The sequence below is a fragment of the Conger conger genome, chromosome 9, assembly GCF_963514075.1.
Source record: "Conger conger chromosome 9, fConCon1.1, whole genome shotgun sequence".
Classification (NCBI taxonomy): Eukaryota; Metazoa; Chordata; class Actinopteri; order Anguilliformes; family Congridae; genus Conger; species Conger conger.
In genome coordinates this window covers 24,843,449-24,867,248 of record NC_083768.1, presented here as the reverse complement: position 1 = coordinate 24,867,248, position 23,800 = coordinate 24,843,449, and the positions used below count along the sequence as shown (strand labels likewise).

The 23,800-nt window shown below is 41.3% G+C and overlaps 2 protein-coding genes across 3 annotated transcripts; one reads left to right on the top strand and one right to left on the bottom strand.

Annotated features, from left to right (window-relative positions):
* Positions 1 to 3,921: 3,921 nt before the first annotated feature.
* gpr3 (G protein-coupled receptor 3) lies at positions 3,922 to 7,613 on the bottom strand. Its single transcript, XM_061255705.1, has 2 exons — positions 7,322 to 7,613; positions 3,922 to 6,327 (listed from the first exon to the last, which is right to left on the bottom strand). Exon 2 carries the CDS (start codon positions 6,315 to 6,317, stop codon positions 5,361 to 5,363), a length of 957 nt encoding a protein of 318 aa, XP_061111689.1. The 5' UTR covers positions 6,318 to 6,327; positions 7,322 to 7,613; the 3' UTR covers positions 3,922 to 5,360.
* Positions 7,614 to 18,191: 10,578 nt separating this feature from the next.
* On the top strand, positions 18,192 to 23,500 carry cd164l2 (CD164 sialomucin-like 2). Of its 2 annotated transcripts, XM_061256427.1 has the most exons (6): positions 18,192 to 18,409; positions 19,249 to 19,341; positions 21,527 to 21,604; positions 21,792 to 21,827; positions 21,966 to 22,122; positions 22,322 to 23,500. In XM_061256427.1, the coding sequence occupies exons 1-6, from the start codon at positions 18,331 to 18,333 to the stop codon at positions 22,335 to 22,337; spliced, it is 459 nt and encodes a 152-aa protein (XP_061112411.1). In that variant the 5' UTR covers positions 18,192 to 18,330; the 3' UTR covers positions 22,338 to 23,500. The 2 variants fall into 2 exon arrangements, with proteins under 2 accessions (XP_061112411.1, XP_061112412.1); XM_061256428.1 differs by lacking the exon at positions 21,792 to 21,827.
* Positions 23,501 to 23,800: the final 300 nt, after the last annotated feature.

Genomic DNA, 23,800 nt, shown 5'->3' with positions numbered 1-23,800 from the left:
TGTTCATTGTGACTAGTTTCTCTGTAATATTGTGACAAATCTGAAGCTACATGTTTGTCCCAAGTAGGATTCCAATTTGGTTAATGGAAGCCCTCTCACCTGTAGCCTTATCTATTTCAACCCTCTTCTAATAGCTGTTGTTCCTATGATTGATGGATAGCAAAGTACTTTTTAAAAACATATCTGTGTTGATGATATGCAGGAATAATTTACAGTTCACACATCCCAGTTGGAACCCTTTACTACTTCACATTTTCACACAGTCTGTTAAGAAAAGCACCTCTTTGAATGCATTTGTAGTGTACAAGGCTCAAGTGGTATGGTGATATGATATTCCTGAAAATCTTTTTAAAAAATTGTTTTTATTTTTTATGAAGTGGATATAAAGTACAAACCTCAAGGTTAACCACATACTGTACCTTTAATGTTAACCAATCCTACCGTCTCTTCAAAAAGTATTGGCACAGCAAGGGCGATTTGGGGTCTAGATAAAAAGATGTTCAGAATTTCAGCTTTCATTTCCTGGTATTTACACATAGATGTGTTAAACTACTTAGAACATAGCACCTTTGGTATCAAGACTTTTTAGGTGAGCAAATGTATTGGAACAGAGTTTTTAAAAAAGAAAGTAAATGACACTTAATAATATTTGGTTGCATATCCCTTGCTTGCAGTAGTTGCATCAAGCCTGCGACCCATTTACATCACCTGTTGCATTCTTCTTTTGTGATGCTTTTACTGCAGCCTCTTTCAGTTGTTTGTTTTGGGGGGGTTGGGGGTTTCCCTTCAATCTCTTCTTCAGGAGGTGAAATGCATGTTCAATTAGGTTAAGGTCTGTTGATTGACTTGGCCGGTCTAAAACCTTCTAAGTCCTTTGTTGTGTTGGCAGTGTGTTTTGGGTTATTGTCTTCCTGCATGGTGAAGTTCCTCCCAATTAGTTTGGATGTATTTCTCCATAAGTTGGCAGACAGAATGTTTTTGTAGACTTCTGAATTCATCCTGCTGCTACCATCATGATTAGTGCGCCCACTCCAGAAGCAGCCATGCAAGCCCAAGCCATGACACATCCTCCACTGTGCTTCACGCATGAGCTTGTATGTTTTGGATCATGAGCAGAGATCCCTTCATTCTCCACACGTTGGCCTTTCCATCACCTTGGTAGAGGTTAATCTTGGTCTCATCTGTACATAAAACTGTTGCAGAACTCTTGTGGCTCATCTCTGTACTTTGTTGCAAATTGTAATCTCGCCTTCCAATTCTTACTACTGATGAGTGGTTTTCATCTTGTCATCCCTCTTTTCTAAGCTTCAAAATGGCTTGCTTTTCTCCCAAAGACAGCTCTTTGGTGTTCGTGTTGGTTTATCTTTTTTGTGTTGCTTTTCAATACATTTGTCTATCAGAAAAGCTGGAACTAGGCTATACAGCTGGAGGACCTGACTGCCTTCTTGGACAATGCACTGATGCATTCCACCATCCAGACACAAGTTTTCAATACAGTCTTATTCCTAAATAAAATAACTGGTTAACTAAGCTGCTTAATTTACCATTTGGCTACTCGCCCTTTCATTGTTCGTATGGGCTGTGTAAATGCTAACCATTAGCCAACAAGCTGCTATAGGCTACTACCAAATGTAGGCTAGCTACCGAGACAGCAAGGGACTTTGTGGACTGTTTATCTGCACCGACAGTGCCCAGAGTCATTTGCTATTTGGCTTGTCAAGAAATACTTTTCATTGTCATATATAGTCTAACGTTACCAACATTTAACTTGATGTCAAGTATGTCCTCAGAACTATTACATACTGCAAAGCATTATTCACAAGATAACAGTGGCAATTATGGTTAGCTAGTGAAGCTATGGAACTTTGTAACTTAGCTGTAAGCCAATTGCATTGCATTCTGTGATTTGGAAACTAGATTGACTGAAGCTACAGTGGAGTGAGGCCTCTTTACTTGATGAAATGGTGATGTAACTACGGCCGCTTTAGTGCCTACCTCAACCCATCAGAGATCAGTTTGCTTATCGCATTGATTCAGTGATTTTTGATCTCTCTTTCTTTTTGGTTCAGCCTAGAAAATAATTTGACCCTGAAAAATGGTTAAATGATATTGCCTACTTCTATTGATTACTGGAATGTAATTCATGCCGGAATGAGTATGATGAATTTAGACAACACTCATAGGAAATGAATGCCAGGCTCAGCATTAGTCCTATTTCTGGGCCATGGCAGCCATCTTGCGACGGTGCCACTGGAAGAACCGAAATGAATGGGCATGAATAGACCCACATGACCACGTTTCCTTTCCTGCTATTATACAGTTCAATGCTCTTGCCCCTCCCTCAGCCAAGTACACTTGAGCAACCCATCAACCAAGTCACTCATATTGGGTGCATCCCATTAGTCGGAAAGTGCACACTGCTTCACTCCACTACCACCGTCCTGCATTCTTTGCCCCAGAAACCGTTCTTTGCGGACTCCCCCCTCCACTCTCCGATTTTCGAAGTAGATTAACAAAACCGCTTCAACTCCGCCCTCCTCCACTCCCCTGTCGTACTGTACAACCATGTATGTTTCGGCGGAAGTCTTTTCACATTTTCTGACGTCATCATGCTTACGCCCACATACTATGAAAACCCAACACACAAAATCTGGCACTGTCCAGAAAGTGGAGATCGCAGGGAACTTATCCTACCCTGATTGTGAAAGGTCAGCTAGTTTTTGTGGCTCATATCCTACAAATTTAACAATTCAGCAAAACAGGGAAACAGGTTTATATATGTGTGTGTACATAAAACCAGTGTCACTGTAAATAAGCACGACAGTAACCATTATTTCAGTAACCATGAAAATGAACTGTTACAGTACAGTTGAGAAACATTGGGCTTCTGGGATTACAGTAAATAGTTATGTTGTATAGATTTTTATTTTGATCCAATGTTGCTGGTTGCATATTAATTAGTGTATCGATGCGAACCACAGGTTTGTGTTTTTACGGCTATTGTATCCTATCATGCAACTTGCTTGAAACAAGGGATTTTGTAGCTTTAAATGAGCTGACCACATGTAAGATCTGTAAATGGTGATATGAATATGTGTGGGCTCCTCAAAATATAACAATTATGGTAGGGCTATTTCTTCAACACAGGACGTCGACTTTGATGACGGCGAAGCCGAAAAGCTGGTCCCGATTTTCTTCACATACCCTCGTTCACTCCTTGTGGAGGAGTGGTAGTAGGGGAGTGTAGTAAAGGAGAATGGAGTGAAAGATAATGGGACGCAGGCAGTGAGAAAAGTGATCACGCTTGTTGATGTTAGGTGACCGGGCAGCCCATTGCCAAGATTGGGTAGGTACGTTTTCCTGTTTGAATCTGGAAAAAACAGTGACAACATTTTTCGAGTCAGAGTAGGCTACCTGCCTGTCTACTTTGCTGAGTAGGCAAGTGAACATAAATGCTAAGCTAATTTCGTTTATTTCGTCCCCGCCGCTCTGATTTGTATATACAGCTAGTTTAGGCTATAGCTAAATGAGGCAGACAAACGGCGTCTTATGAATGAGTGTTTTTAAACTGTAAAGATATTTGTGATCCAATAAAAGCTACTTTTACAATGGATACGATACATTGATTCGGATCATTATTTCGAAAACGCCTATCACTTCAAATATTCCAGATTACCTCTTTGTATCTGTGGGTAAACTGCTGTTTGTCGGTTTAACTATCGTTGTCTCTCGCAACGAAAGGAAGCCCTGAGATATGACCCACACAATCTCACTTAGCCAAGCAAGGAGTTGTGTAGTGTTATCAGCTATTTAGTAATAATCCTTGGACCTACAGATGATTCCAGAGACAAACCGTAAAAGACTATTCGGATGCATGTGCCATAGAATGTTATATTAAATAAGAACAAGCAGAATGCAAACTGGCGTAGAAAAATTAAATTTTTATTTTCTGATGTAAATAAAAAAAATACATTCCCGTTAAAACATTTCAGTTCGTATAATGTATGACATTGTGCAACATGGACATACGCTACGCATTACATCTCAAAAGTGTCACTTCGGTCGTATTTGGGATTGTGCAAACAGAGCACGTTAAAAACGTGACCCTGTCATTGTTTCTGGATGTATTTGGCCACAGATTTTTCGTTTTATACAATTGCAGACATACCACATGTAGGCTACACATTCGCACATTAAAACAATATTTCTCAAAATATAATATAGTGCAAATGTTAAATATTAACAAAACCTCTGAATATCAGGGTTTGGTTTTCAGAGTGAGGCACGAGTTTAAAAGACGATACCAACAATTAGCTCCTCTTATCTATTGTTCTTTACATTATATCTCCCATCTCAAAACAAAACACGGCATTGTTTTTCCACAGAAAATCTTGGATTAAAATGCAATTGAGACTGTCACAAGGTTCCACTTGGGCCATGCTCGTTTCTGACCGGGAGGGAGCGCTATTGTGCCAGCTTCGTCCGACACAGTGTTCCGGCTAGATGTTCTGGCAGTGACGGCTAGTGGAACCGGTGGGATTTATAATAAGACATGCATTGTGGCTAGTCAGTCCAACTTGACAGTGAGGGCAGAGCTTTCAAAAATGAAACCAGTGACAAGAGAAGTGTCTCTTTGAATGAGTTACTGGTTCGGAAGCCAAAACTCTTGCAGCTGAGTTGAAGTATCCCTATTGTGAACTGACTTTTCAAGTCTTTCTCTCGAGTGTTGCAGAAATAGTTTTTATGTTGTATAACAGGCAATGGCGTGACCAAAGACCAATTTTTGTAAATGTATCGTACATGTATATCACAAAATATTGAACATGCACTGCACTATTTTCCATATAAAGCAATGGCCACTTGAGTTTTTAATAATTCTCGGCACATGTTAACAAGGTACCAGGTCTGTGTCAGCACCACAGGGTTATCGACCACCAAGCTTACAGTCACTTAAGGATTCAAAATTAGAGATGAGTGAAATTCATTGAGTCAATGATTAATGGTTCTTGTGGTAAAAAAAATAGTGTTACAAAGTTGGCACATTGTGTTTGTTCTTTTTTTAAAACAATTGCTCAGAGCCCAGAATGCATGCTATTTAAAGTGCATTTCATTGCATGAATTTAGATTAGAAAACACACACACACACACACACACACGCACACACACACACACACACACACACACACATACACACACACACAGATGGACAAACAGAAAGCCAGGCTTGTTGAGAGTCCCTGGAGAAAACTGGATCTTGTGAAGATGTTGGAAGCAGTGCTGCTGTAAGAGCACTTTTCCCCACTTCAGCATTGATCCCGGTCATTCTCTCTGATACCGGGAGACCTCATTGGCTCCGGCTGCTACACGTCACACGGCGAGTGCGAATGGCAGGACAGGCCCGGGGAGAGGCAGCCGCAGCAGGCCGCCCACAGGACCTTCTGTATCTCCTGGTTGCGGAAGGCGTAGATGAGCGGGTTGAGCAGGGAGTTGTAGGCGGCGGACAGCACCGTGACGTAGGTGTAGACCGGCGCGTACGAGGCATCGCCCAGCAGGCCGTACACGGCGAAGGGCATCCAGCAGCTGGCCAGGGCGCCCAGGATGAGCGCCAGCGTGGAGACGCCCCGCCGCGTGGTCACGTAGTGCGAGGCTGGCAGGAAGTGGCGCTGCAGGGCGATCTGGTGCGCGTGGCGCGACACCACGCGGCAGATCTGCACGTAGAGCTGCAGCATCAGCACGAACACCACCAGGAAGGAGCCCGACAGCAGCGCCAGGTTGGCCCGGGTCAGGGGCCGCACCACGCTGCATGACCCGCCGTCCCGCAAGCAGTTCCAGCCCAGAGCCGGGAGCAGCCCCAGCAGGATGGAGCCGCCCCAGGTCAGGATGAGCATGATGTAGGTGCGCGTGACCGTGCGGTCCGAGTAGTAGGTTAGCGCGTTGTACAGGGACAGGTAGCGGTCCACCGTGATGGCCAGCAGGCTGCAGATGGAGGCGCTGAAGGAGGCCACCAGCAGCCCCACGGTGGCCAGCTGCACGCTGTCCGTGGGCACGCAGTAGCGGAACAGGAAGTGCAGCAGGAGGCCCAGGCCGGCCAGCATGTCCGCCGTGGCCAGGCTGCCTATGAGCAGGAACATGGGCGTGTGGAGCGACGGCGTGTAGAAGATGGCCGCCACCACGATGGCGTTCTCGCAGGAGATGAGGGTGCCGGACACGCACAGCGCCACGTCCCAGGGGTTGATCGGCAGCTCTTGGGGGAGGGCTGAGGACAGGTCCACATCTGCTTCCCCCACCCAGCCATCCTGGGACTTGTTGATGTTCATGGGGAGACACCTGGAAGAGGGGGGAGACGAAATTCAGATACAAGCAAAACAACACCAAGCCATCCTTCTCTCATCGCCAACAATACCCCCCCCTAACCCCCCCCCCCCCACCTACCTCACATGCACACACAACTGACTGCTAGACTGCTATAACATCAGACCTGTCTTCAGTTAATTCAGCTTCAGCACAGCCATAATCATAATCTTATAGTCCATTTTACAAATCAACACAAGGCCTATTCATTCTTTCTATTTAGGACAGGCCTTTATCGTTTGCCAGATAAAAGAATGTTATTCATAATGCCTGTTATTACACGCCTCTCCCGCGTCCATGTGACCAAACAGAAAAAAATATATGGTGGATGCTGGTTGGTAGGTAATAAAAATGCTGCACGCGCCGAAACAGCAGATCTCGTGTGCACGCAGTATTTATAACGTGATTCTATAAATAGCATCACTATTTAACCCATGCTCATAAACGTGATACCAATCAAAGTCTGCAATATTTGTTAAGTCAAGTCTAAATACCTGGAAAGTATTTCCAAGAAAATTATCAACAGGAGAATAAATAGTTGATATTAAATCGTATGGTTCTGAAGAGGCCGTAGCCATGGATCGGACCGATTGTTTATAATCTCGGTGCCATTGCCGTGCCGAACACGCATATTGCATACATTTTCATCTAATTTTAATATCAACATCATGTGTTGTGACGTGTTATTTCAAATAACGAGGGTAAATTATCTTGTATATTTAAATGAAAAGTCAATGCAAAGTGATGGTGTATAGGCATTGAATATAGCTACCATTATTAACAGTGGGTTACATTAATTTGGAAACAGACAATCGCTAAATGTTCAAAGGATCTTCATTGCTTACTCAACATCACTGCTGACCGTAAACAGCATCTTCGACATTTAGACATCACTCCTATAATCCTATACTGTCCAGCGCTCCAAACACAGAGAAACGGACAACATAACCTAATACAAATAAATACTCACCGAATATAGTTAAAGATGAAATTTTAAATCGTGCGCGACCATTGAGGGAGCATTAAAGATAAGTTCCTGCAGTCCACGACAGTCTGTGGTACAGGATGTGGAAAACCGCGAAGAAATGTCAAGAGGTGCTTTATCCTAACATTAAATCTGAATGTTTCCCATTCCTTGCATTGAAGTGATGGCAGCTGTGTTCTTGGCTTCGGTCGAAGTCACAGTGGCGACAGGCTGAAGAGCGCTGTCTTGTATGTCCTCTTTGGCGCGCTCTGCGTCGCTGTTATTTGGTGACTCACAGTTCTCCTGTATAGAGGTGGACTGTTGGTTGGGACAGAAGTGTCTGCGCGCTATGCCTTCGCCAGAACAGTTCTGACGTCAGTGGCGGGGGTTGGGGAGGTGGTGTCAATGAATCTAGCCAATGAGTCGATAGAGGAGAAAAAACGGGTATACCGTCAAGATTTCATTCATAAAAAATGCCGCAGGAGCCCAACCCCTTCCACTGCGGCTACTCGCATATAGCTGATGTAGCCTGCATGTTGTTTTACAACACTGCATGACGGGCAGCCGTTTTATGGCACTTCCAACGGATAAACGGTCATATCTCTTCCAAGAATCCCAACACTATCCTACTTGACAGGATATTTGCAGGGTCTTTCGTATACATGAAATAATAATAAAACAAAACCACAGTGCCATTTAATATCTTCTTCAAACACTTTTTCTTACACTCGTCCCTAGAAGTATATGATATATGTGATGCTGGGAGTGTGATTACTATGGAAACAAATGTGTTATTGCATACATTCCTTCTCGTTCGATGCAATAAATGCACCTCACGATCCAAGTTTGTGTTAACTAAAAGTGTGATCATCTCCGCCAACCATGAAAAAACAGGAATCCATGTACCGCTGTCCTTGGTTCTGGAATCGTCATCTCGTTGTACTAGCCATGGTCCTGAATGGGGAATCTTATACTGTAGTATATATGGTTTATTTTGATTATGTTCCTTCAAAATGAATCGTATTAACATATTGGTCTTATTGTTTCGGATACCGCATACAATATTTGTAGCATGGTTTGTTAGCTGCAGCACAATTATTTATAGGCAGTTTATTATTCACATTTTGGTGGTTTCAACCTTTCAGACAATGATGAATAAATTCATGGATGTCTCAGGTGACCGGGATCCTTGGTTTTTCCCGGTTATGTGAGTGCGTGGGCGCCGGGCGGCGCAGTGCCTACGTGAATGCGCATGCCGATGAGCTGGTGGGTGCTGTGAGCCAGGCAGACTATGGGAAGCTCACACTGTTCATTTCTAAATAAGGAGAGCCGTTTCCGGTTCTCATCAACAGTTCGATACACGTAATCCTTACAGAAGCGAATTCATAAGTAGGCCAAGAGGTGGTTCAATTTGTCCTGTCCTTGTATTTGCACGGGCACCCTAGAATAGCTGCATTTATTTCTGATGATATTAAATACATTTTGATAATATATTTTTAAGTTTTGTAAGCTGGCGCACATTTCTGTTTTGCTAGGAAAGGACACTGCAAATTTCCTTGTTAATGAGAAATGGGCGGTACAAAAAAAATCTGTTAATGCATGTTATATACTGTATGTACAAAAATGTATGTAATTAGATATTATAATATGATATATAATGTACATGTGCACAACACATGCTCTGTACAGGTTGCTCTTTACTTTACCCATCCCAAATCCTAGACATCTGTAGCTGTTTACTCTAAAAAGCCCATTCTAAATTAGGCAGGTTGCTTTGGGGGAAGCATAGATTCATTCATAACATGGACGAAATGTAATGAGTCGGGATAGATTATAGAATTGGACGCCATGATTTTTTCCGAGTAGGTGACGTGTGCTGGCAGAAGGTTGCATTTCTCAGGCAACTCGTGCTTGTACAGGGGGCTGACTGCAGGATTTATGTTATTTAACTTCAGTGACGATGCACTAGACGTTCGACCCTGGCTTCACAGTGTCCTGCTGATGAATTCGTTTCGACTTTCACAAGCTCCTTCGCACAGGAGACGATAGAAAGGGAGACATAGAAAGAAAAACATATCGTTTATTGAATGCGCGTGTATTACTGTGTATATCGAAAGGATGTTGATATATCTCTTTGACTAACAATAAATGCCTCTCCCATCGGCAGGACAACAATACAGCCGTGGCTGTGGATTTGCAGGGCTTCCCTGATCTTGAATGGACGACAGTATCTCGCATATTTTTTGCAGCGAATTCCGTCAGCCTTTGCGCTATCCCACTGGGACCACCTGACGTATTGTAGCTCTGACCGCGGGATCCTCATCCTCGAAAGAAAGAGGTGGAGCGCACACATGCCAAATTCACAAAAAGCTACTTTGCCTTAAACACTCCTGTCTGTTTTTCACCATGAAAGTTTGGTGATGGTGCATAAACTGGTATTAACAATAAGAGAACAATATTACGTGAATATTATGTGAATGGGGGAGACTGGGGACAATTGTAACATGCTTTGCTCCAACTTGTATAACACAATGAACGTTTATGCTAGAGCTCTCAAACTTTGATATAAGCTACAAATGGTAGTCATTTAGACATCATCTCCAATATCACAGAATGCATGAGTTAATGTCAAATACAAGGAGTACCACTGTTACAACCTACCCCCACTACAGCGGTGAGTTGTAACACCAGCTGGGGATGGTTAAATCAGATGCTTAAATCAGACCCATACTATTACATTTACATAATTTGACATGCCATCCATAAATGTTTTGACCAGTGACTAGGCTTCCAACCAAATTCAGCATGCTCAGTGAAAACACAAGACAGTGTAGCCAATTCGCCAACAAACACATTATGCCTTAATCTTACTAAGTAATATCAGCTGACAATATTGTTGGGTGATATTTGAATACAGCCATCATTTTTATTTATTTATTGCATAGGGCTGTATCTTTTATTTACAATATTGTTTATTTGTTTTCTATTTTGCCCAAATGAAATGTGAACTACATACCTAATTAAATAATTGGATAAATTTGCTGTGCATCAATTAGTTATTTTGGTAATGGAAACTAAATATAGTGTTGGCTTAATGAAGCATATACAGAAACGGGACCTCTTAAAACCGAACCGAATAACAACAAACTCACGCCCATTTTCTAGCAACTTATATATCCCTACAGGTGATTTAACTCAATTATGGATCATTGTATTAATCTTTTACATAATGCTAATCCATAAAGGAATTACATAACTGCTTGATTTGGATGTGGTATCAGTGGGGAGAAACAACACAACACTGAAATAATCAATACTGGTTCATATATAATTATTTTTCGAGAGGACCACCTACTGTCTGTTACACAACTACAGCTGCTGTCAGGTGTGTGAGACTGTGCTAGTGACAGTGTGTGTTTGTGTTACAAGGCCAATGTTACGGTGTATTTGTGATTAAGGCAGTGGTCCAATGCAGTGTTGCATTGTACACAAAAGGTCAGACGTGTGAGAAAATGCAACACGTTTTTAAAACTTTATGTGACTGAATCATATCACTTACATCACTTGAGAAAAAAAACATGTTTTTTTTCCTTTGCACCCATGCCCCATCCGTGATGATTCATAAGCACTGTGTTTAATGCTGGATGACATTCACAATGCGACATGGGGCGACATGGCTCAGGCAGTAAGAGCAGTCGTCTGGCAGTCGGAGGGTTGCCGGTTCGATCCCCCGCCCGGGCTGTGTCGAAGTGTCCCTGAGCAAGACACCTAACCCCCAAATGCTCCTGACGAGCTGGTTGGGGCCTTGCATGGCAGCCAATCGCCGTCGGTGTGTGAGTGTGTGTATGAATGGGTGAATGGAGAAGCATCAATTGTACAGCGCTTTGGATAAAGGCGCTATATAAATGCCTGCCATTTACCATTTACCATTTACAATGCTTTCGCACCGAGCCCATGTTTTCCCCCAAATGTTTAGGAGCAGTCTTAATATTGTGAAGTGCAACACATAGCTTTTGTATGACAGACATGGCCAAATAATTTTGTTTCGTTAAATAAAATGTTGAAAGTTCTGACAATTTGATTGAATTGTGATGCATCTAATTATATCAAACAGGATTCACCTGAAAAAAGTATTCTTTCAGTCCTACATATATCGAGTGCAATATCTGATGCCCTTCTTACATACAAATTAAGCATTATTTCATCAAAATATACCCTTGTCACTATCTAGTCAGGCTTTTGGACGACATATAATTTGGATAAAGCTATAATACTATACTATACTATAATGTGATTACACCTTACAGTCAATAACAACAATATCAAGATGATTTGTTTAAAATGTTTTGCACTCTTTTTGCTGGAAGTATAACAATGACTCTGTACGTGATCGACCTGACCTTTCTGCAAATTTTAAAGCAAGATTGCTTTTTATTTTTTATATAAATTATAAAAAAAGTGCCAAAGTTTGGGAACCCACTTGGATTATCGTTTGTTAAGTCCAGACTCAGGCGATTTACTCGTTTGGGCTTCAATGAGTCAGGAGAGTATAATTCCAGGGCTGAACTTTTTATTCTGAAGTAACTTTTTATTCTGAAGTAACCTTCTTAAGTATCCAACTGCAGTGGGTGTTCTGTCTCGTGTTAACAACCATGGGTTCCTCTAAACAGCTTTACAAGGATTTCAAAACGAAGATGGTTAATTTCCACTATCAGAAACATTATTAGAAAATGGAAGATAAATGGAACAGTTGAAGTCGAGGCAAGGTCTGGAAGACCAAGAAAGATTTCAGATAGAATGGCCTGAGACCTGATGAGAAACGCTCAGAAGAACCCTCAGATCACTGCAAAAAAGAGTAGCAAACACAGGTCTTGCTATTTAAGGGACAAGAACACAACATATTTTAAACAACAAAGACCTACAGAAGGTTGCCAGAAAGAACAACCTTTACACAAAATTAAGCGTCTGAAGTATGCAACAGAAAGCCTTTAGGAACAATGTCCTTTGGACTGACAAACTGATTTTTTTGGCTTCCACCAAAGAATGTTTGAAGAAAAAAAGATGAAGCCTTTGTATAGAAGAACACCTTGCCAACTGGGAAGCATGGCGGTGGATCCATTATGCTTTGGGGTTGAGTGGCAGCTGGGGGCACAATACATATTGTGCGAGTGGAAGGAAGAATGGATTCCAGCAAATATCAAGAAATTCTAGAGGCTAATGTTCAAAGGTAAGTCCAGACATTGAAGTTGAAGAGAGGTTGGGTATTCCAGCAAAACAATGATCCAAAGCATATCTGGAATTCAACCATGGAGTACCTCCAGGAAAGATCGATGAAGGTTTTGGAATGGCCACCACAGTCTCCAGACTTAATATCATTGAAAATCTGTGGAGAGATCTCAAACATACTGTACATGCAAGAAGGCTGAAAAATATTTCTGAGCTAGAGGTGTTCTGTCAGAAAGACTGGGGAAAAATTCCAAAAGTGAGAACTGAAAGACTCTTAGCTGGCTACAGGAAGCATTTACAAGATTTTATAGTTTCCCGAGGAGGAGCTGCAAAGTACTAACTGACAGGGTTCCCAGACTTTTGCACAGGGCCTTTTTCCTTTGATTATTATTTTGAAACTGTACAAAATGTAAATAACAAGTAATCTTGCTTTAAAATGTGAAGAAATGTGTCATGTTTAAGGTTCTGTTCACTTAGATATTAATTGTAAAAGTTGCCCAGACACTCTCACAGCACAATATGTTTGTTTAATTGCTCTAAGGCTTCTCACTGCAGCAATATATGTTTGGCCTTTACACTGTGACCAGGGGTCATTGACAGTGCAATTAATTGGCACGTGAGCCAACCACGGAGTGAGGTTTCCATGGGAAACATCAATACTCCACATAACAGCAACACCTGATTGGGTAAATGTGTCAAATACTGAACTAGTGTAGAGTGAAAATAAGTTATGACATGCTGCGAGTATTCCAGCATGTGCTACTTCCTTTATATCTAAATAAACAAAAAAAGAGCAAATTACTTCAATTGTGGACAGAGAGATGGTTTAAAGCCAACACTTTATTCACAACATTCATAACAACGTGAATGACAGTTCCAGGTAGGTCTCCTGCTTCTGGGTTCACTGCATAGTACAACTAAGTCAAATAGAACTTAAGCAGAATCGGGGTCTGCTGAAGGGACAGCATGTAACCCTGGTAGTTCACATGTGCACAAACAAAGGTATCAAAAGAACATGTTGTCAAGGAAACAAACATTACTTTGCTGTCATACACATTAGAAAATATGACACATTAAACATTAGAATATGACACATCCTACACCTACGTGAGTTTTAAACTGCTTAGCAGGGAACTTTAACTTGTTGATGAATCACACATGACATATTATATCACAACGACCTCACATTAAGCAACAGAAAACTGAAGCCTATTGCTATGTATGGCAGTGAAGTATGGGGATCCCTTAAAGAAGAGATTGTTTACACACCCATAATATACAGTATACACACACACACACACACACACACACACACACAACATTGGCAAATTCCTGGCACAAACAAGTGCAGGATAAGAGTAAGGAAAGACATGCTGTGCTTTCTTAGCTGTATTAACACATGCTAACAACAAATAGCCACATAATAGTACAGCAAACAGCAGCATACACAGTTTAGGCTGTTCAAACTGCCATTTCCAAGGGAGATGGAGAGAGATGTTAATTATGCTGAATGAAGTACAGGGATCAAGTAGCACTTTACAGTAGGGGAGAGCCGGGCATATCTGTCACACTTTTTCTAATAATATCGTGGGTGCAATACATCACAATGGAATACATGCCATACCAAATGAAAGAATGACGTCTCAGGCACATTTATCGTCATTACATGTGAATATTGATTTTATTTTCATTTATATATTTCATTTTAAATTCAAAACCAAATATAACTTCATCAAAGGACCAGCAGGGCCGGATCTGGGAGGTGCTTTTTAGTACTATTACACAATGCCCTTAACATTTCACAGGTGAGCATCATCTGATGAAACAGATCCCAGTAAAAACAACGATAGTTATACTTGAATTAACCTTCGTATTTATTTGCAAAGAAATGACAGAAAGTGAGAAAGCTTACCAGCTTTCTGTTTTGAATCGGACGTAGTAAGACTCTTATACACACTTTTCCAGAAGGAAGCCACTAACATTTAAAAGTATTTTGTCTTCTGAATACCCCTTGTTGACCTTGCTGTAAGACCGGAATGTGCTAGTTACCAGATCTATGTGTCAATTTATAGTAGGGAACAGTTGTCACCTGAGACAACTTGCCGCAAACTGACATGTGCACTAATTAGGGCTATATCTCAAGGTTAGCTTCACATAGGATGCCAGCTAACCTATGAAAAGCAAAAGCATGCCCTCTGTTCTCTCCACTATTCAGTACAAATTTCTACCTAAAAAAAGTTCCTTTTCATCCTTTTGAAGGTGAACAATATGAAAACTATCCTCACCTCAGATTAGTATGATTTCTTTGTGTTTGATGTAAACAGGAAGTTGACCTGTCACAAAGTCATACAAAATGCCTATTCAATTTTTGAGGTAGTGCCTCTTGTTTTGGAGAAATTAACAGTGTGACAACTTACCCATGTAACAACTTACCCTGCTCTCCCTTACCTCCTACTAGCATAGGACTAATTTCAAAAGCAGAAGGAGCACTAGTGTGCTAATGTGAACCCTGTAAATGTGTTCTGTTACAGGCACAGTGCTGGATTTCAGTTGATACAGTGTGAAACAGTCATCATCAGAGCCTAAACAGTACAATGTGGTTGTGCTGTAATTGACTTTAATCTGTCATCAAACACTGTTAGTCCAATTTGATCATAACAGATTTCCTGGACAGTATCCAATCAGTCACCAGCTATTGTTGGCAATAAGTACCAATCAGCTATTTGTCTCATTATACTGTAGGTGCTTTCAAAATCTGGTTCCAACTATGTGTAATATATGGCAAGGTCAAACTGTCAGTTATAAACATAAGCACACAGTTGGATATGCCTACTTTAATATAAACAGGTATGTGGCTGCCAGTCAGCAGCCATTGTTTGCTCACGGTTCATACACTATAGGAGCATAATAATTATTTGCATGTTGTTTACCAAAGAGGAAACCAGTCAGGGTAAACTAGTGTAATGTATTCCACGGGTCTTGTAATTATTTTCCTGTTCCCTCGGCATTCTTTTTGGTGTTCGATTTGTTGGTCATTCTTTAAGCAGATGTTGTGCTAACATATACAGTATATAACATTTACAGTATGTACTATATAGTCATGCCGTTGCTGCTAATATGAATTTTTGAGAGACAGGGGTGTTGCATCCAAGCTTGCTTTGCAGCCAGCCAGCTGTAGCAGTGTTATATAAGCTACCCCGTCCCCTCTCCCTCCTTTCTCTCTCTCTTTCTGTCTCTCTCTCTCTCTCATGCACTCTCAGGATTAATATTGCATACTGATGCTGGGGGCAGTACTGCACTGCTCATCAGAGAACTCACTATGAAAAATTCATCTGGTGTCAGGTCCTCTCACAGAACAGGAAGGAGAGAGAGAACGTGGGTAACATCACCATTAAGTAAAATGTTGATGTCATTTCTATTTTTAGCCTCCAAAGATCTAGTCAAATGGCACTCAAACAGTCTTGTTAAATGCCAGCTTACCAGGAAAATGTAGCTCCATTCTGTACTGCTGTAGGGGCAGGGCAGAGAAATGTTTACAATGGGAATTTAAATAACAGTTTAAATATCCTTTCTAGTTTTTTTATGTTGCTATGATTTTTATATTTAACATTTATACAGCTAGGTATGGAGGTAATTCACATAAAGTTATTTTCTCAAGGGTACAACAGGAATGGAAATCAATAGACATTATAGGCTCGGCATTTGGACCTGACAAAGTAAGAATAATAAAAACAATATACAATATATTAAATTTAAATTTAAATGTATTATTTAAAAATATTAAATGTAATCATTATTAATCACATAAACTCACCGAGCACTTTATTAGGAACATTTTTACTTTATTACACCTACTTATTCATGCGATTATCTAATCAGTGAATTGTGTGGCAGCAGTGGAATAGATACAGTCGTAGATATGGGTTAGAAGCTTCAGTTAATGTTCACATCAAACCGTGGAATGATTGTTGGTGGCAGAGTGGTTTGAATATCTCAGAAACTGCTGATCTCCTGGAATTTTCTTGCACACTAGCCTCTAGAGTGTAAATAATGGTGCAAGCAGTTCTGCAGACAGAAACACATTGTTAATGAGACGTCAGAGGAGAATGGCCAGACTGGTCAAAGTTGACAAGTAGGTGACAGTAATGCAAATAACCACACATTACAACAGTGGTATGCAGACGAGCATCTCTGAACACACAATGCATCATAACTCTAAGTGGATAGGCTACAGCAGTAGAAGTAAAGAAACATAAGTCTAATAAATACCTAATAAAGTGCTCACCGAGTGTATAGCACAAGAAATGTCAGGGTTGGTCCAGGTGCGGGCTGAGGAAGTTGACAGAAACCAAACCCAGCTGGTTGATCCAGCAGAAGAGAAAAGGTTATGTGGGGAGGTGTTTTATTACTGTGTGTAATGAAATATGACTCCATCCTCATTAAATCCTGGTAAAATTACCAAATGTTGTCAAAGGTTTATAGATAAGGGCGTACAGAATATCACACAGTGTAATGTCAATGTGCATTCCCTTTCTAACATTACTGTTTGCCACATCAAACTGATTTATGTGATTTATTTGGGGAGGGCTTTACAGTGTATGATACTATTTTACAATGTACTATTTAGGTAGATATTTTCAGCCAAAGAGACTTACATGAGTGCATTTAATGGTAAGAAAGCATAACAAGAGCTAGAGATAGACAAAGCTACAATGAAAATCGAGTCATGCACTTGCAGCAGATACACACCACGTTTTTTATTTTCAGAAAACGAAGTCACGTTTTTCCTTTTATTCAGCAAATGCTACAAAACCGAAAAATCTCGCCGTTAACTCCAGTTTGTCAGAGACGTGCGTCATGAAAAACAGAATGCGTGTGTCTGAAACGTGAACATTTTTTCAGGGCACTGTGGGTTTTCGGTCTTGATGAAAACACTCTGCCTCCCTCTTGTGTCTGGACTGTGTTAAACGCTTGAATTACACGTCGCTGAAATGTACAATTGGGTACTACAATTCGGTCGGTCATCGACAACAATACAATACAAAACAATAGGTATAATAAAAGTAATATGTCCTATTTTACAGCCTAGTTAAGCGGAATTACTACAATTGTTCGATCTACAATTGTTGTAATTCGATCTCGTGCACGGCGATGACATCACCAGTTTGAATAAAGATATGAGAACTTTATATGCTGGTTTAATAACTTCATAGATTCCTCTTTAGTTAGCATGGAGCGATTCGCGGAATATGTTCAATAATGGGCTTTTGGGATGAATAAGCAAACTATATATAAATTCAATCTGCTGATTAAAATGTAATTCTGTAAATAATGTTTGGGATCCTTGTGGATTTTTACATGTGCGATCCTCCAGATGGCTAACTATTGTAGTCCGGCACACCGCAATAGTTGACTGGCACCGGGCCGAGCGGTACGTCACGCAGGCGCAGTTGAGTGGATTTTCCGGGTGGGTGGTTCAACTGTTTCGGAGCCGAGTAGCGTGCTAGTTGGACGCTGGGCTCAGTTTTCATCCTTTGTCGTCTTTCCTCGCCACAAGAGCAAGAAGACTGAGAAACGGTCCAAAATACCGAATAGGTTTCCTTTAACCCCGATATTTTCGTATTTCAAACTTTTGTTAAATTATTAACACACAAGAAGAAAGAAAAAAGTTTTCATATGAAAACTTAATGCTTTGACAAGGGTATTCTTTTATCACTGCGTAAACTGCCGGGATCCAAACCATTTCTCACCCTTGGTGAAAAGTTTTTTTTGTTGTTGATTTTAACAGCATGAGTAACTGGTGGGGGACTGCTGTGGGAGTCATTATCCTATTCGGGGTTTTGGAGACATGTCATTGTCAAACGACAGGTACTGTACGTGTGTGTGCATGCGGATGATCTAAAGAAAAAAAGGGAGATTTTGACAGCATGCCAGCCGAGTGAAAATGTTACTTACTTCACTTAAATAGTTTCAAGTGAACTTTCTAGAAATGCAACAAATACAGTGTGAAACTGTGCCTGTGCACAGTTCACCTTGGTTACTTATTTATGAAGTTCATAAAGACAGTTTTACTTGCTATAATGTGACATGAAGAATGTATTGTTTGCCGTGCTTAGCTCTTTAAATAGTTGTCCGCACAGATGAGGAAAACAGTAAATGTATAAGATGAGTAGGTAGTAAGTCAATATTTTGTGATCTGGTCAAGACATCTTTCATTGCAAAAAAGTGATTATCTCCCTCCTGCTCACAGCTCACCCCTTACTTCCTCCTGACTTACATTTTTCAGTTCTCCTATTCCCCTCTTCCTCCTCCTCAGCCCCTGTTGTGACAGACAGGTCTGTGTAAGAGTACCTTTGTAGGCTCTATACCAAGAGACAGTGTTGTCCTCCTCCTTGACGGAAAGAGCTACACTGCAGTTCCCTGTTAAAAGACTGCCGCTGTATGCCTGAAAGCAAGAGTACTCTCTAAAGTAGAGTGGCTGCATTGATGTAGGCTTTTAAGTATGAAACTGTATGGATGAAAGAAAGACTGTGCAGTTGTCTGTGTGACAGACTTTGCTGCGCTCCTCCTCTGCGTTCTGTCTGACGTCCTTGTCCAGAGAAAAGGTCGATGCAGTGAAGAGTGCTGGGAGCTGGTGAACTCAGTCAGCTGGCCCGTACTGAGCCCCTTGTGTCTCTGTCTCTGACTGTGTGACTGATTGATCGCAGGGGACTGCTCTCTGGCTGACTCGTGTGATGGCTGCATCATGGGAGACCTCTCTATCAACCTGACGGGCTGCGTGTGGAGGCAGTGCGACAACGGTGAGAGCAGCGGACAGACAGACACACGTCATATGATCTGTCTCTTTCACACACACACACACAAACACACGCACACACACGCACACAGGCACGCACACACAGACACACATACTCACACACACACATGCATGCACACACATACACACTCACAGAAGTACACACACACACACACACACACACACACACACACTCAAACGCTCATATGTCTGTGATGGAAATTGGATCACGTCACTGCTGTATGAGCCCCGAAACCCCAAACCAGGTTGGTGAATAATTTACTATCTGAGGATCTTACTGCAGACAGACACACACACACACACACACACACTGCGATACTGACTGTGGATCAGGGCATGGATATGTGGGTGTGGTCAGTACAGTGGGTGGGGCATCGGGCGGCCTCTGAGGTGCCTCTACTGATCGGAGAAAATATGGGAGGATGCAAAAGAGAAATTAATTGAAACACAGATCAAAGATGGACAGATAGAGAGGACGTAGACAACAATGGCAAGATCTCACTCTGTTGGGCTTGCAGTTTCGTTGGTTGCTAAGGTAACGTCGTTCTTCATGTGAGGAGTGAGAAGTGCACCTGGTTGCCACGGCAACGCTGTAAGTTGGCGAGTGCACGCAGCTGGACTGCAGCAGAGTGTTCAGTCACTCAGAGCCTGGCAGGAGTTCCCGCCCCCGTCTAAAAGCTCACCCCAATCTGTCCAAATCACAAGTACACTACGTTAATCCAGCACGTGTTCTCATTCACCTGATGATTCAGAGATTCACATAGAAATTTCAACATCCACCAGGCTGCTCACCAAACAGTATAATTAGTGCAGGCTATTTATCTCACTGCAGACCATGAACCAGGCAGTTGAGACACAAGCAGTCAGGTGTGCGTGTACCTGTGACACCGATGCGATGTACGACTACCCAATCACCATAAAGCATTCCCGGTGACATAATTTTGAATGGGCTATGACTCCACTTGTTTGGTCGTCAGAGGTTTCATTTCCTCCTCGTCAGAAAGGCTGCAGGGGCAGAGAGAACATAAGAAATGAGTTGGTTGTCAGGGGAAACGCTATGTTCTAAGACCCCAGAGTGGTTTGAGTGCAGCATTTGAAGTCCAGACAGAGAACATTTTGTCTGATTTTTCCACTCAGGAGCTCAGGAGAGGTGACTTTAATTGGAAGTCCCCCACCCCAGTAACTGTGTTATGTTTCTGGAATACAGTTAATACAATGGGTCTGTTAATAGTAACTTCTTGTTTCCTCCCCACCTAAGTTCATGTCAGAAACACATTATGGGAGAATAAAGTGGATAAATGTTTGTTTGCTCTGTTCTGTAATGGACACAGTAATCAGCATAAATGGATGCAGTATCATACACTTATCTATACCTTATCATGAGATTGGATATAAATTATAATGCTTAAATGGCTGTGGTAGAGAAAGGAATGCCAGCCAGTTCCTACCTAACATATTTGTAGCAGTCTATAATCGTAACTAAGTAAGATATCGTTATGATTCTTTCAGATTCTAAATGATAACATGTTTTAAGATTGTTTTGAGCCACTTGTTTATCACCAGCACCCAATAGTCATTTTCTAGAAATTTCAGATTTTTCCAAAAATGATGGAATTTCAGTATCTAACAATGAGATTCCTGGATATGGAGTAAAGGTTTGCAAAGTTTCATGATGATAGGATGACTATGCACTGAGAAAAATGGTTGTCCTGTAATAATGATACTAATTTCACCATATACAGTACATTACATACAGTTGATTAAACTAAGCAGGAGACAATCCTCCCCTGGAGCAATGCAGGGTTAAGGGCCTTGCTCAAGGGCCCAACGGCTGTGTGGATCTTATTGCGGCTACACCAGGGATCAAACCACTGACCTTGCGTGTCCCAGTCATGTAACATAACCACTATGCTACAGGCCGCCCTATATAAATGGCGTAATCACTCCAAAGGTGGTATTATCCTGAAAGTTGAATAGTTGACGGATGGTTTGCAGCAGTAAACAGAAAAACCTACATTTGACAGAATCTTAATGCGTAGATCATATGAGCTTAGTGATATCCTGATTCAAGGGTGCAACAAGATGGCAAAGCATGTATAATTAGCTTGATAGGAATGTTCCTTTTTTCTCTCTCTCTTTTGCAACCTCACTCCTTCTGTCACTCTCAGATAATTACACAGGATGTGTTTCCGATAGTGAGGACACTCTGGATTGCTCTGTCTTCAATGATACATCAATATGCTCTGGTGAGTGAGTTCTGTCTCTCTCCCTCTCTCCCTCTCTCTCTTCCACGCGCACACACACACAGACACACACACACACACACTCTGATTCCACATTTGTTGCAAAGTGAGTGCATCAGCAGTCATCTCAGCTTGCTTGTGTTGACTCATGTGATGACGTGTCCATATATTTCTGCGGATGTCCTCTCAGCCTCTCTGACCCCAACACCTGGCAACAACGGCACAGGTGAGCAGATCCGCTGTTCTCTGGAATGCCCCACAATTCCCACTGCAGACTCACCTACTTGAGAAATAATGTATTTGTCATGCCCCATACAATGTTGTGTCTTTCTCTTTGTGTGCCACTCTCTCGGTCTCCCTCTAGCAAACGATGTCACCCCAGAACCTACCCCGGTGTACTCTCAGGCAAACTTCAACCTGTCCAGTTTCATCGGAGGTGTGATTCTGGTACTGGTACTACAGGCAGGAGCGTTTTTTGCCATGAAATTTGTGAAGAGCAAGGACAGCACCTATGAAACAATGTAAGTGTGGACCTATTAGGGGAGGCTGCAATGAATCATCCCTTAATCCTCCAGCATTAGACATACACTTGTGTGATGTACAATAGTGTCCCCTAGTGGGCCTCTGGTGAATTGTATTTTCCCTACAGAGCAGCCTTCATGAATCATCATGAAAAAGGTGTGTTGCTAACCCATTGTCTGTTGTTTTTTGTCCTTTCAGAGAACAACCTCAGTAGTATTTGTGAGGAAGGAGGGAGATTGGATGGTGCAGAGGTGATGGAGACAGAAAGGAGGGAGTATGGAGGATGAATGTGAGAAAGGGAGAGTGATGGAGAGAAAAAAGGGCAAGAGGAGACACGAGGAGAGAGGAGATGGGAGGGGTGAAGCAGGTGCAAATAAGGGAAATAATCAGAGAGAACACACATGAAATGTTTATGTATGTTCCTGTCTTTCTTTTTATGTTTAAGCATTTACATTTAAAAAAACCTTTCTGTTTGTCTTCATTTAGTTTGCGCCCTTTAACATGTACACTGTCTGACCAGGTACCAGCTGGTCAACTCTATATGAGACTCTGTGAATGCAGTTTGTGTACATTTGTATGTCTGTGTGTCTTCTCAATGACCCCACCATACATGCTTTCGGCTGGTGACAGTACACTACCAAGATGTGTGGGGGGTGACTTCTTTCCCCATGGTTTTTAGATTTAAAGGATGAAAATGCATTATTTTTTTAACTGGGGGCCAATTTACCCACCAGGCTTCTTTCTACTGGAGTAGTTCTCCTGTTTACAGTTTGAGGACTACATACAGACTGTTTGATTCCTTCAGTTAAATTATTATTATTTGTTGCTGTTGTTTTTGTTGTTGTTGTTGTGTATCATGAATATGTATGGGTGTTTGAAAGGTTTCTTTTAAAATACTTAATTTAACTCAGTTTACTTATGGGTTCATAAACGGGCGTGAGATGCTTTAAATGTAACTATCAATAGTCATTTGGTGGTCTTGCTTTATTTTGTGCCTGTGGTTTTGTTAATTCAGTTACTTTTATGGTATTTAATTAATCTGTTTGATTGTGTGTCTTTCTCTGTGGTTTTAAAAAGGAGTGAATGAGTGATATCCTCAGCCTCTTGATATGGGAGCAATAATGGCAAAAAAGTTCATCCCTGTGCAAAGAGGTTTTGGTGAGGGGGAAACACTGAATGTTTTCCTGGTGGACTTTGGTGCCATTACAAAGTTTGCGTCTTGTTTTCTTTTTGACACTTTACTTTTTGTATTGTGTGTTACTATGGATGGTTTTAATTTACTGCTTTAAATACTTTTTTTGCGGGTGCTGTTGTATACAAAATGTTATTAAACAAGCTCATGTTGATTTTATCCAAATAAAGAAATGACTGATAAGATGTCTGATGCGCATGTATGATTTAATATCATGTGATTTCATTTTTCATTGGTGTACATTTCATCAATGATATATATTTTAATAATGTGTATTTGAACTGCCAGCCTCTCCCATGTGAAAAAAAAATGTGGAAGTATATTATATTATACTCAAGAATACTTGGTAGTATAATTAAAGTTTATATCCAGTATGCTTAGTATACTATTTTATTTACATGGGCTTCCTCTCAATATCAAGAAGCGATTTCATTTTTCTGTGACTCACCTTACTCCTCTACACTGCGACCGCGAAACGTGATTAT

Coding starts and splice junctions, on each gene's coding strand:
- gpr3 (XM_061255705.1), bottom strand. CDS start 6,317: ATGAACATCAACAAGTCCCAGGATGGCTGGGTGGGGGAAGCAGATGTG.
- cd164l2 (XM_061256427.1), top strand. CDS start 18,331: ATGAGTAACTGGTGGGGGACTGCTGTGGGAGTCATTATCCTATTCGGG. Junction 19,342..21,526: donor GTGGAGGCAGTGCGACAACG/GTGAGAGCAGCG, acceptor TGTCACTCTCAG/ATAATTACACAGGATGTGTT. Junction 21,828..21,965: donor ACCTGGCAACAACGGCACAG/GTGAGCAGATCC, acceptor GTCTCCCTCTAG/CAAACGATGTCACCCCAGAA.